Consider the following 14,317-nt stretch of genomic DNA (forward strand, 5'->3'; position numbering starts at 1 on the left):
ATATAATATTAATTATATCAAACAACAAATATATTAAAAATCAATCTGCAATACATCGCTGAATTTTTGTCCCAATTTATTAATCTCCATCTGTCTAGTAATTTGTCTATCGTCGTTTAGACTTTAACGTAACACGAAATATTACGGGTCTTTATGGCAAAACTGCCGATAGTATAAATCAAGATCTGCGCATTTGCTCCGGAGACGAAGTTCTGAAAGGACCAAAGTTTGTTTTAACATCATCGCAACTTTAGCTCGCGCGGATTTGCAGGGCGCAATTCACACGCGACCGCCCGCCGTTTCGCGTGTTCCTAATTCCGGTGTCGGTTTAATGGCGAGCGTACATCCGCAACAATGTACTTTTGCCGCGGTCGTATCGGTTTATGGTGGTCGCGACGTGACCGCGCCGACACTGAACGTGCAGTTTTCCCGGCGACATGTCACCGTGTTTCTCTCTCCCATGTGAGTTGCCGCGGTTAGACCGCTGACAACAATTTAAACCATTATGAGACAGAGCCGTGAAATTATGATCCCGAATCTACGAAGGTGATTTTCCATTAACACTTCGCCAACGGACATTCCGAGCGTTGCATTTCAAGCTTGAAAAATGTTCAAGACGAAAAAAAGAATGTTGGTCTGAATAAAAAAAATTGCCCAGTAATATTTATTAAAGATGATGAGAATAAGTTTAAAAGTTTGATGCTATAAACAAATCATTAATTAACTTTGGTCACGTTTTATTTATCTGTGTAAAAATTTGTAAATTAAATTAAAAAGAATAGTATTTTATACATCTTGAATGACTTTTTTCGGTTTTTGGTTCTTTCAAGAAAAAACAATTGATGATTTTTCCATTATAATGTAGTATAAAAGAGAATATCTCGATCCATTAAATAGTTTTGAACAGTTCAATCGCAAAAGAGAACATCGAAAATTCGCGAGTCAGCCAAATCGTAGCAATAGTAATGCACGGAATGTGTTTGGTATCTCTCGGAAAATTCATGGATGCCGAATCTCGAGGGGAACCGCACGCTCGCGCTTTATATCGGTACGAAGCTCAGAACTTTGTCGACGCGATTCATCGTGGGATGCGTACGCATGACTCTCGATATATATATGTAAACTGCGTAAAAAAAAAAAATTATTTTATTAAACCTATTTTTAATAAACCTTTTTTTCATTTCGATGTGAATTACTAACACTTTACTTGCAATTTGCAGCTGTTATTTTTATAAAATTAGAAACAAAAAACATTTAAGTATTTTCCTTAAGGGCTAAAATAATTGCGAATAAAGGCAACACATATCTTAATAAAAATAATTATCAATTTCTCAAATATATATATCTCGAGTGCTTCGTAAAATATCAATTTATACAAAAATTAACGCAAATTCGACGAAACGTAACGCGTATCAATGTTAACTTCTGATTTTCGAACATATCCGCGGAATCGCGTCGACGTATCGAGAGCGATAACAACAAAGTTTTACCCATACTGATGCCAGAGCTGGACGGATCCTCGTTCTTGGCGCCCCAGCTGCCAGCCAGGTTGAGCGCCAGCAGCGGCCGTTCCTTCAGCAGCTCGGCCACCGAGGCGAGGCCCTCGCATCCGCAGCCTAAATGGGGCAAGTGCAGCGCCTGCACTTGAATGCAGCCGCGAAGTGCCTCGCAGACCCGGGACACTTGCTCGCCGGACAGATTCATGTCGAGCACCAGTCGTGACAGGCTGCCGGAGGCGTGGTTCAGGCCGCGACAAAGAGCGTTCACCACGCACTCCAGTCTGAAATCAATCGCGTTAATTACGTATTTATTATTATCATTAACGAGACATTATCTAGACACAATAAGAATAATTTTAAACGAATGAACGAACAAATAAAAATAAAATTTAAATTATATATCTTTTTTTTTTTAATTAAAGAGAATAAAACTCTTATCGTTAGACGTTTATAGATTTTCCAAATCAGAAATGTACAGGACATGTGTATTTATAGATTTTCCAAATCAGAAATGTACAATACATGTGTATGAAAGAATAATGTTGAATTATTCTTCTGGAACTTCATAAATCGATAACTTTGTTAAATTAAAATACTCTCATTGTCAGACATATCTAGTCGATTAATTGTCCCTCATAAATTTTAATCATGTTAGAGCAGCTTTTAGGGATTATCATATCGGTTTACCAAAAGAGTGCGAGTAACATTACGGTTGTTACATGTGCATTTGAGTTTGAATTATGTCAAATGGAAAGAGCGCGAGCGGATATTTCCATCGGCGTGTTACGTTCCAACAAGTTGGAAAAACTGCGACGTGGTATGCGGTAATAGCCGGGATTCGGGAAAAGGGGAATGCATTTTCGAAGCTTGGCTTTTACGTCACGCACACCCGACGCAGTTCCGGATCTGTAACCGCACCCGGATACGACCGATGTAAATTCGGCCGACGCGCCGAGTCAGCAACGCGGAAGTTCAACGCGGACTCGTCGGCGTATATTTATGCATGTATAATGCGCATTTCACGCTGTCTATTCGCAGCGTTATTCCTCTGGCGGATCTCGACGAACGTTGCGCGGATACATTACGCATTATGTAAAGTTTCAACGCTCCCCCGGGGAACGGTAAGCGAGAGCCTGGATTTTCTCGCGTGTGGGATGCACTAACAACAAGCGAGAGAGAGAGAGAGAGTGAGAGAGAGAGAGAGAGAGAGAGAGAGGGGGAGGGGGAGGAGAGAGAGCGGAAAGTGCAAGAGAATGTTCGTGTTTCATCACGATTATTCTGGTACTTGAAAATTGGTTCAAGTCAGTGACGTAACTTCTCTCTCTGTCTCTCTCTCTCTCTCTCTCTCTTTCATAAATAAATTTAAGGAGGAAGAGAAGCGTTACCTCTTATTACTTAAACGATATTCATTATGCTTCTCTCTCATGTATATATCCTCGACACATCTATCTCAATAATCTGAATAATATAAAAATGAAAATTTTAAAAATAATAAAATATAACATATGAATGGTAATAAAGAACTAAAATAAAGATTATAAGATTGTAATCCGAGAAATTCTAAATAATGATTAATTTAAAAAACTTGGGTTTTATAAATTCTGTATTTTTTTAAATTATTTTTTTCCCCTTCTACTTCTCTTCCTTCCTTATTCGCATTTTTCCTTTTCTTTCATATTTATTTCTTCTTTTCGATTATCTTTCTTCTTGTTATAAATTTTTTCTTTAGCTAGTTATGTGATCGTGGTCGAAGCTTTCGCGCGGAATTGATTGTTCCGAATTCGACACGCTGGCAAGGGAATTGCGGCTAAGGTGCCCGAGCAGCGTATTTGCGCGAAAAGCGCGGAAACTGCAGTTAAACGCAATTGCAGGCGGACACGATTCTCGTATCAGGATCGTAATATTAATAGGTCGTCTGGGTTTTTCGACATCGTCAGAAAGTACGCAGGAAGAATTCATAGAAGGCGTATCACAACAAGCGTTAAGTTCGTCATATAATCGCCAAATAATCAAATAATCATTGCAAATTCGCGAATTTTAGAAATAATAAATTATAAAATAAATTTCTCGAACGATATCGGTATAATAATGAAGATCTTGATAATACATTGTCGTGCTCGATTATGGCTTTCATCTTGCAACAATCGATAGCTTCGGCAATATGAAATACAGGAGACGGTGAACTTTTCACAAAAATATTCAAGTCGACGATAGTCCAATCGATTCCTATAGTTTGAATAGACAAAGATAGACAAAGTCGATCCTCGAAGCGCGTCGCGTCCAATACAAAAGTGAAGGCTGACGTTATGGAAAGACGATAGAATAAAGCGTAAAGAGCAAGAACAGGCTGGGGTGAAGGTTGAAACAAGGAGATGAAAAACAATGAGACGACCATCGAGAGTAAAAGAGAGAGAGAAAGTTTTCTACGTTGAGGCAAACGATAGTTAGGTATTCTTTTATACCTCTATTTTGTAGTTGCATGGTAGACAAGGTACTCCTCTCATGAAGCTTGAAGAGACTTTGCGAGAAAAGGATTGAATATTCGCTGAAGGAGAAGACAAAAAGCAGAGAGAACGAAAGCCTAATTACGAGATATTCTGCGTTTGAGCAGAATAGAGCACAAATCTAGAGGAAAATCTACATTTTCCATGTTGCAAATATATAGAGATATATATTGATCCTTTTTCGTTTAATTTCGTTAAACTAGTTTTGATTCAAATGATTTATTTTTGAAACAATTTCAATCAAAGTTTATCAAGTTTGATCTGATCCAAATCGACTCGAAATCTGCATCTTTGTGAAGAAGGATTGAGCTTCGCATGTACAATATACGTAGCAGCGAATAAAGAATAATACTGCGATATATATTGTACAACGGCGGAGAGAAAGTCTCCGGGGAAAAGCTCGAGGCAACGATGAAATCAAAGAGCTTAAAGCTGAGAGATTCAATAAAAAGGTAGACGAAAAGAAGTAAAAAACAAAAAAAGAGTGACAAATTCGGTCGCGAGTTAAGGCGCATCTCGTCTCGTCGTTTTCTTTAATTTTCCGTCGTGGCTTTTTCTCCTCGTCTCTTTTCCCTTCAGGCTTTCTCTCAAGCATCTGCCCGCGCTCTTTACACAGAGTGCACTCTCATTGTTATATTCCGCTCGCGTTTGTAATGGCCAAAAAAGCGGAAGCTCGCGCGCCGCGTTTGGAATATATAATTCGCGAAAGGCAATGCGTTGTCCGAGAAAAAAATTCCTCGATAAGGAAGAAGATAAAGAGGCGCACTCGGCGCCTCTTGACTCCGGAGATGGACGAGATTGAATTTTTAAGCGCAAGGTAAAGAAAGAAGGTTTCGCGCACGTAAAATTAAAATGTCTATTGAGAGATCTCTTTTACTGAATCTCGCTTCGCGGAATGGTAACATTTGTACAGAGAATACTAAATGGCAAACGTAATTACAGTTCGCAAAAATTTTTTGTCAATTCGCGTGCCGTGAAATAAATGAAAATGTGAAAAAAAATTTTAAATAATTAGAATAAAATAGAATGAGAGTTTGGAAAGATACAAGATAAAACAATAAAATTTACTCTGTAAATCGATCTTATTTAAATTTAAGAGATATCTCAAATAACATTTTTAGAAAAATCATGCGATGATCGTGTGTGTGTGTGTGTGTGTGTGTCTAAATAATTTTTCAGATTCTATGCGTCTGTTCAATTTTGAAATCGATGTCGACGCGATAGGAAGCTCATCGGTAAATCGAGAAGTTTACGCGAAAACTCGCCCGCAGAAGTACTTTCTCCATCTCCTCGGAGACATAGACATGGAAAGGGAGAGTAACTTGGAAAGCGTCTCGGCGGGATCGAAAAATATAAAGCCCGAAGACGAGAAAGACGCTGTTGGCACGCATAAAAAGCCAGTAAAGCTCGAGTTAAGTCGAGAAAACAAGAAATTAAAATCCATCACGAAAAAAACAACGGAGGCAAGAAAAACATCTCGTGAAAATCTTTTCAGGGATGTCTTTAAAGGCGTCTCTTGCATATTGCGTATATGCCATAATCGCATGTACACGCATCCGTCGCGTGTACAAATGCATGGAACGATTTTACTATATTCAACCAAATAGTACACAGAAAAATATACGAAGAAAAAATGCAAATTAGAAAAGTTGATATATAGAATTCTATCTATGATAAACTCGTAGTCTAATTATCATAACGTAGAAATAAAGCATTCGCCATTTGTGCGAAATACTTGGCAATGCGAGTGTTTTAACGTGCAAAATTTAAAATTTTCTTTTCGATGATTATTCTTTAATAACAGGAAGATATAAATGACGCTTTTTCCATCTCTGCTTCTACTTTAAAAAAAATTCACGATAATGGCTTTTATCAATCGTTTGCAAAATACATGGCTCCTTCATTTTAAAATCGTCATTAAGTTTCTCGTAGGTCGAAAGTCACAGATAAAAATGATTTTCTTCGGCGAGATGGGGTAAAACTATCACGTATGCAAGCGAGCCACGCCGCAACTGTGCAAATATATATTCACACTCCGATTCTCGCAAGGTAAACACATTTTTTTTGACGTCTACTATTCACTCCTTTCAGGCGAAGACAAATATCTGCGCAATGGACCTTTTCGTCGCCCTTCGCCGCGCAACAAAACAAATTTTTCAATTTTGACATCTCCGGGAATCGCGCGAGCTTAATGGAAATTTTAGGGGATGGCGGGTTTAACGATAAATCCTGATGATTTAATGCTATGTATAGCGACAGCCAAATCCTTATAATGTTCACGGATATTACGAATTCATGATAACGCAATTTATATTGTCTATGATTATTTATGACAAAGAAAAAATCAATGAAAATAATATAGGATAATATATTAATTCGTAGTTTTTTACGAAAACTTATAATTCTTGAATATTGAATCTAAATAAATTACTCGTTCTCAAAAAAGATCAATCTATGACTGTTTCTTTCAAAATTGACAAGAGAAATCTCGATATAAATGTATGAATTTATATGTTTAAAGAATAAATTATTTTTATTTAATTTTATTTTTTTAGGCATTTTTTCTCGCTTTGTATTGATTTTTTCATGTAAGAATCTAAAAATAAATCTCTCGTATTTTGCGCTTCTCTTCACGGCATGGACGAACAAATATTCTTGACGATTTGTCCTAGCAGACTTCATAGCAACCGAGCACGCTTTCTGTAATAGGTCTTCGTCGTCGAGACTATCGACGGCGCCGTACCAGCGTCGTCGAGGCACAATAACGCTGACACGTCCGCCAGGCTTTTTATCCTTCTGGCTATTGAATCGCGCGAGCGAATCGACTCGATGACTCGAGCCGTAAAGTGATCGGATACTTTTCGACGTGGAAGAAACCTCGTTGTTATGATCTAATGTTAATTGAGAAATTTTGCGGAACAAGAGCGCGGAAATTTTAGGCAAAAAATTTTGATTGCAATAAAATAAAAGATTAATAATTAAATAGCGAGAAGCGATAAAAAAAATTAATAAAACAATAGAAAATAAAAAACAATAGATAAGTAAGCAAATAAATAAAAAAGCAAAAAGAAATGCTATAAGTTTGTCAAATAATCTTTCCATGTATCTCGACAATTTAATTATTACTCGTCCGAATATACATAGTTTATTGTAAGAGTTGTTTGAAATCTTGAGGAAAACGTCGGATAACAATCTAAAGCTCGTCTGGCTAAGTGAATATACTAGTAAAACGACTCACCTATCATGGGCCGCCTCCTCGAGACAAGTGATGACAAGCTCGAAGTCGTTGAGCTTCTTTTTGCCGAGCACGCTCTTCAGGTGTCCGGCCAATCGTTGCGCCTCGTCCGCCGGGAATTCTTGTCCCAGCAGAGACGTGATCCTGACAAGTTTGACGCTCTCGTTGCTAGCGAGAGCGTCGAAGAAGTCGTCGAGATATCGGGGATCGGATCCTCGTTCCACTTGAAACACTACCTCGAGCGCTTCGAGCGTGCAAGCGGGACTTTCGAGAATCCTGGCCCATCCCTCTAGCTCTAAGGGAGACGTATGAACTAGCGGGGCCGGTGGTCGTTCGTTGGGCGCGGGCCCGAAACCAGGACCTGCCCCGACTAATCGGCAGACCGCCGAGATGTTGCCATCGGACGCGCCGGCCGCCTTTAACAACGAGAACACAGCTCTAGGTGGCACTTCCAACGGGCATAATTGGTTCAGGATTAAGTGGGTCTTGGGACCAAGCAGGCCGGCCAGGTGACCGATGATGCCCGAGGGCAGACCCTCTAATTCGCGGCGCAGAATATTGGCATATTGCGCCACTGAAGTGAGATAGTACGCCGCCAGGAACTCCGCTACCGCCGTGTGAATTGGCGTGTAGAGATCAGGTTTGCGTCTCTGGCCAAAAGTTAATCCCCTGGTCAGGAAGCCGAGCCGCGTGACCTCAATTCCGCCGCCTCGCGCCCTCAATTCGGCTTCCGTATAACAGCATCTGTTTTCCCGTAGAGCGGCCAGGGACACCTTGCCGAAGTCCTCGAGGCGCTTCCTGCAGTGCCCCGGGATCTCTTCGTTATAGGGAATCGGCGGATCTAAGCTCCTCTTCACGATGCACTTGACCGCCGCTTGTACGAGAGCGCTTGTCTCGGTTGGTAGACTTCCGGAATCCTGTCAAAGTAAAATCGCGTTCATGGATCAGGCCGTTTCAGCGTTTTATCTCTATCATTATACGGACAATAAATATATGTATAAACGTATCTTATTAATAATTAAACTATAATTTATTTTAATCAATCATTAATCTAATAATTTTTAATAAGTAACTTTTATAGAAGATATTCGGAGAATTTTGCAATTGCAGCAAAATCGTCGCTACTATTCGATGAAAACGATAAAAGAGTTGACTATCAATTATTCAATATTATAAAAGAGTTTATTTTTTTAATAAAATAAAAAATCTTATGTTCAATAAGTAGTTTATAGAAGTATAAATTTATTGCTAAAGTAAGTTTAATATGCTGTTAGGAAAAAAAACTATCTACTGCAAATACAATTGTCTCAAATATAAAAAATCATAAAAATTAATTAGTATAATTACAGCATCGTAATCTAAAAAATAATTTCAAAATAAACAAATTTTTAAAATAAAATATAATTTTATAATTAGTCCAAAATGATTGTTTTAGAAAATATTTGAAAGCAGCTCTGATTTTTAACTACTTTTCTTTATATTGTAATAATAATGTAATAATAATAAGAACAAAAACGTTTCGATATTTATGAAGATAATTCCTACCTGATATAGGCAGCAGAGCATGATCCACCCGAGCGGATGCTGGCCGAGTTGCCTAATGGATTGCGGTTGTACATTGAGCGCCTCAAGGAATTCGCAGGCCTTCTCGGCAATGTCATTGTGAATAAAGTAGGCTACGCAAAGTCGCTCAACGTGTGGCCATTCGAGACCGGCCAGATGGATCCTGCGCTGGACCAAGGGCGCGAGGGCGGTCGAGTTGCTGGGCGAGCACGTGACCAGGATCCTCGCGTCCGGGAACAGTCGACCCTCCAGCAGATCGGCCGCGTCGCCGAGAGACGCTCGGCCGCCCACGCACTCATCGTAACCGTCCAGAACGAAGAGCACACGGTCCTCCATCAAATGCAACGTGCGCCAGACATGGGCGACCGCATCGCCCAACGCGGCCGTTCTCGGGAACAATTCTCGCGCGAGATAATTTAGGACTGGACTGCCGCGAAGTTCGCGCAGCGGCACGATAAAGGCCAAAGCGGGACCGTCGCTCTGGGTCGCCCACTGATGAAGTAGTCGCAGACAGAGAGTGGTCCGCCCGCTCCCTGGACCACCCTCGACGGCGACCCGCCGCGGCGCCTCGGATACGGTGCCGTCGCTTAGCTGGAAAAATAATAATTCATTTCGCGTAAATTCGCGATGTAATATTAAAAATTAAATTTTTTTTATCTTCGGTAGAGGGAAAAATTGAAATTATTATATAATCAAAATACGATCGATGGAACGCAGATTTCCGTTCATCAAATCATCCCGTATAAGCCAAAGTTTAAGATATTTTCGCACTTCAAAAAAAGTATATAAAATTTTTAAAAGCAAAGATAAATCACAAAATTAGAATATTTTATATAAAAATAAGAAAAAATTTGGCACGGGGAAATAGCATTATAGATCTTATCTTGATTTAAATTTCACTTAATAAGATGCGAGAGTATAAAGATATTATGCATCATTCATGTGGTATTAAAACGATGAAAAGCTATTGCGAATCAACACGCGAATCAAAAACAATTGCCAGACATAGGACCAAAATAAAAGGGGCAAATGCGATGAATTACGGATTGTTTCCTGGAAGACCGAAAACCGATCTTCGATCAAATAGACGACTCGTAGCGCGAAAATAGAGGAAAAAGATTTTAGTCACTTCGTGACCAGCTTCTCGGATACTTCTCAGTTTCCTGATCTCCGGTGTCCGTCCAGCCAATTAGAACTTAAAACGTTCCCCACGAACCACTAATCCCCTTGAGATGGATCAAAACACTCCGGACACTTTATTGCTTGTTACATTCGAGGCCAGCATTCGATACGGATATCTCGCGATATTACATCACGGCATTACGGTAGACAGTGTAGCGAAATATTTCGCCGTGGAAATCGATCTTTACCCGATCGTTTCCTCTTATTTTCGTGAATTTTTCAAGTGAATTTTTTCGCAAATTTATCTTGTTAATTATTGTTAAAATTAGAATTTCCTTAAAGCGCAAAATTTGCGCTCTAAAATATAGTAAAAAATTATTTGCTTTCAAGAGTTTACAGTACGTATTAAAATATTAATACTCCTTCTTTAACAAATATCAATGTCAAATATTATACAGAATAATGCTATGAAACTATCACTTTCAGTGAATCCAGAACAATCTCTAATAAGATAATAATTTCTATACTCATTTAATGATCGAACAGAAAGGCAGCATTCTAACGATGCTCGCGTTAGCATTATGCAAACGATTAACATACACGCGCGATTAAACTCAGCGTACACATTGCCGAGAGCAACACCGTTAACCGAATAGTACTAACAATAAGGTATGCGACGTCGACTGTGGCGGTGTACGATCGGCAGCCGATATCGGCAAACAGTCTCAATTCTGTAATCGATAACAGTAATCCGTAGAACATGGAACACGTGGCATTCGCCGACCATTCACTCTGTCAGCAATAATCTATCCAGTCGCGCGCAGAGTAAACAATCTGTCGGACGATGGATAACAATGCATGGCCATTATACAGTATGCGATTATGACATCCGATTCGTTGGGATACCGCGGATATAGAAAAAAGTACAATTCATCTCTATTCATCGGAGATGTGTTTTTCAAGCAATTTTGAGTCTATAAAATATATATCTGATAATTTTTATCTCATATGCATCTGTATACGAATGTTTTTGTGGGATACCCTATGTACACATATATAAAATGTGTGTATATGTACCAAACATTATCTAGCTAGTTTACTTTTTTGATATTCCACGGATTCATCGATTAATTTGATTTGCTTTTTCTGTAATAAAAATTTAATCACTGGCTTTTTCTGCCTTTATCTCAATTATATGGTTTTAAGTTTTTGTAACATTTAATATTTAAATGTTAATACAAAAGACTATAATAAAATATTAATATTAAAATATCATATTTAATTTTTAATATTTATTCTGAAATATTAAATAAGAACGAATTAAAAAATTGTCTTAAAATAAGTGATTGATATTAATTGATCCATATTAACCGAGAAGGATTAACAAAATGTTGATAACATGATACGAGTTTTTGACAGAATAATGCAACAACGACGTATGAAGAATAGTAAGCTCGTTACCGAATATCTCGTCTAGCGTATTCCTATGTCATGCGGAATCTACCTATCAATTCTTTGCAAAGGCGCATTTGTTCCAGCCGCTTCTCGTTGCAACCAAATTGTGCCAAGAAGCAAGGGGAGAGCAAAGAGAATCTCTCGTGAAAACGTCGAACGAAACGTCGAAACGGTCGCAAGGAGAGACGCAAAACAATAAATCGACCTTGGTTTCCTGGGAGATTAGAACGTCTACAAGCCTGTAAATATCCTTCTATAAACTAACGCAGAGAATGTTGGAGGCAGACATTCAATATTGAATTACGTTGGGATAAGATAGAGTGTTTAATTATGACTGGATACAAAATAGTAAATTTTTTGAAAAAATAAAATAAAGGCAATTTTAAAGATACAGAGACTAACAATAAGTATTTTTATTCGAGTTTTGTCAAGCTATTTTTGTTCCTTCGATATTATTTGTTAATTAATAAATTAAATTAAATTAAAATTGTATTGATCAAATTATACACTATAATAAGTTTATGTTAACGTAATATATATGTCACAGTGTTCACTATTTTCTTTTAACTAAAGATATATCAAAAGGAAAGAATCAAAAACGGTAAAAGCACATCGACAAATTTTCACAAAGGATCAGTGTCCAGCGTTGATATTCATGCGGTAGCGCGGGAGATATCGCGCTTCATTCCGTCGTGGAAAATTTAAGGAGACAGTGATACAGGGAGCGGTGTTTCACAACGACGATGTGTCTCTTCGCGGGCGCATTGTGGAAAGAAACGCGATGAGAAAAATCCGTCGTGCGGAATCGTGCCAGCCAGAACGTGAACGTTTCCAGATATACGTCTCGCGTATCGAAAATGGCAGGCAACGATTGGATCGCAGATCGATCTGTCCAACAGTTGTATTCTCTCTCTTTCTCCGCCGCTCGATTTTTATATCGTTGATTCGATCGCACAAATCGATGCGGTAAAATGCACAAACACGGAATTCCGCGTCCTTCGACGGAAAAAGCGATCACTCGAATAATAAAACACGAATCTCATTGGCTTTTTGTTAGATGCTTTCGAGATATGTCTCTGTATTTTCTCTTGAATTATGCGAAATTTATGAGGATGGAATTTGCAAGCATATATTTTTCTTTATTAATTTCATATCGCGTAAAATCTCATTCATCAATAATTTTAATTAATTATATATTTTTCATATCTTTAATTTATCGGAATTGAGAGACAGAGCGAGAAAGAAATAGAGAAAAGAATTGGCTTTTTATTTTTTAAATTATCTCTTATTGTACCTGTATCTGTTGAAATAGACTCGCGATGCTGCAATTTTCGTGATTGCACGAAGAAGCGAGCTTTCAAGGGTCCATTAGCGAACAGCGACCGCATAACTCGATCCTTTCTTGTATGTGAATATATATCGTGAATAATGAAAAAATACCACGCACCGCCGCGGTTGACTGCCATAATTTTTTTATAGTTCGCGAGTCGGTTGAAAGCGGCGATCGTATTTTTGTGATAAAACGAAGTCGCTGATTTTTCATATTTTTGTTGAAACCTTCGATACTCGATTCGAGGGTCTTAATTGTTTGTTTTTTCAAGTATCAAATTCGATATTTTGATTTCGGTAACCTGGCATCGGGCAAGAGAAGTTTTTTTTCACGAATTATATCCAATACTGGGAGAATCGTTATTTTTGCTCGCAGTGTATACTGATTCGCCCTCCATCGGTTTTACCGATAAATTCTTTGAAAAACTTAAACTGGACACTTTAACAGAAAATTACAAATTATTCTTTTTTTACGTAAAATAATAGAAAAGATATACAATTTTAAACGCAGTAAATTATAAACATAAACAGCCTCAAATGCATTATATGTGTTAATCGATTATTTTATCATCGATTAAAATAGTTTAATAATATTCTTGTATTTTATCGTGTTCATTATACAATATATAGAAAAATCGATCGTAACGTCGAAAAAAAAGAAATATGGTCGCTCGTTTTAATGTGTAAAATATGGAGGAAATTAAAATATGATAAAAAAAAATTATATATGCGTCGCTTTTTATATGTAGTGGCAATAAAAAAAGTTGATAAAATAAATAATTAAACATTTAACATAAAAAAGATTATATTATGTAAAGACACTGAATTTTATTAACAAAAAATAATATTATTTAAAGTATATTCTCTATTCAAAATGAAATGGTTATTATATTTATTTATCAGCTATATGTGGTTAAAAATGTATTTTGTATAACAAGATTTCACATACAAAGCTCAACATCCTCAGTCCAGAAAAGTAGAAGTTATTTATGAAACAAAAGGTGTAAAAGGTGCTTTCTTCGGACTACGAAACGAATAAAATATTATTTAGAAAAAAGTAGCATTGTTTGAAGCATTTACTTTCTTTTATACAGCAGTCTTCTTTTATGTCGGCTCTTTAATTTTTGGTGCACGAGGTAACTGTGATAAACGCGAGTGCATTTGGCGGTCCTAAGAACGATTTCTAAATGTTGTCTGCTCGGCGCATTTTCGTTTATTTTCACGGTGAAAGCATGTCGGTTTTATGACACGGATTCATCCACTTGTACGTGTGGTTCCAAGCCCAATATGTGTGAGTTTGGGTGCCTGCATCTTCTTTCCTTCATATCTTACACAACCCTACGTATGTCCCGACGGTTACGAGACTCATTTTTCGACGCGAGCATTTTCGGACGCGTTGTCTGCATTTTATGAGTTTTTATGTTATATAGCAGCGAATTATCGATCCGAACGAGAGCAATAGATTTTCTCGAAAAAAAATGCACCAACAACAACAGAGTCGCGCTTTTTCAGGCGCTTATCAAAAAGGATTGATTTTAATTTTTCATTTTACACATACGAGGTGTATAAAATAACCGGATTAATGTTTTAAAATTATATATATATATATA

General features: G+C 37.7%; 1 protein-coding gene across 2 annotated transcripts in view; it reads right to left on the minus strand.

Moving 5' to 3' along the window:
• The window catches only part of LOC115234499, a 148,297-nt gene that overhangs the window by 48,811 nt on the left and 85,169 nt on the right, over positions 1-14,317 (minus strand). For both annotated transcript variants that reach the window (XM_029805631.1, XM_029805632.1), the window contains 3 exons: positions 8,784-9,392; positions 7,242-8,155; positions 1,491-1,780 (listed from right to left, as the gene is read on the minus strand). In XM_029805631.1, coding sequence (XP_029661491.1) covers positions 1,491-1,780; positions 7,242-8,155; positions 8,784-9,392 — 1,813 coding nt within the window. The remainder of the gene's footprint in view (positions 1-1,490; positions 1,781-7,241; positions 8,156-8,783; positions 9,393-14,317) is intronic.

The sequence above is a fragment of the Formica exsecta genome, unplaced genomic scaffold (genome assembly GCF_003651465.1).
Source record: "Formica exsecta isolate Colony F162 unplaced genomic scaffold, ASM365146v1 scaffold2, whole genome shotgun sequence".
Classification (NCBI taxonomy): Eukaryota; Metazoa; Arthropoda; class Insecta; order Hymenoptera; family Formicidae; genus Formica; species Formica exsecta.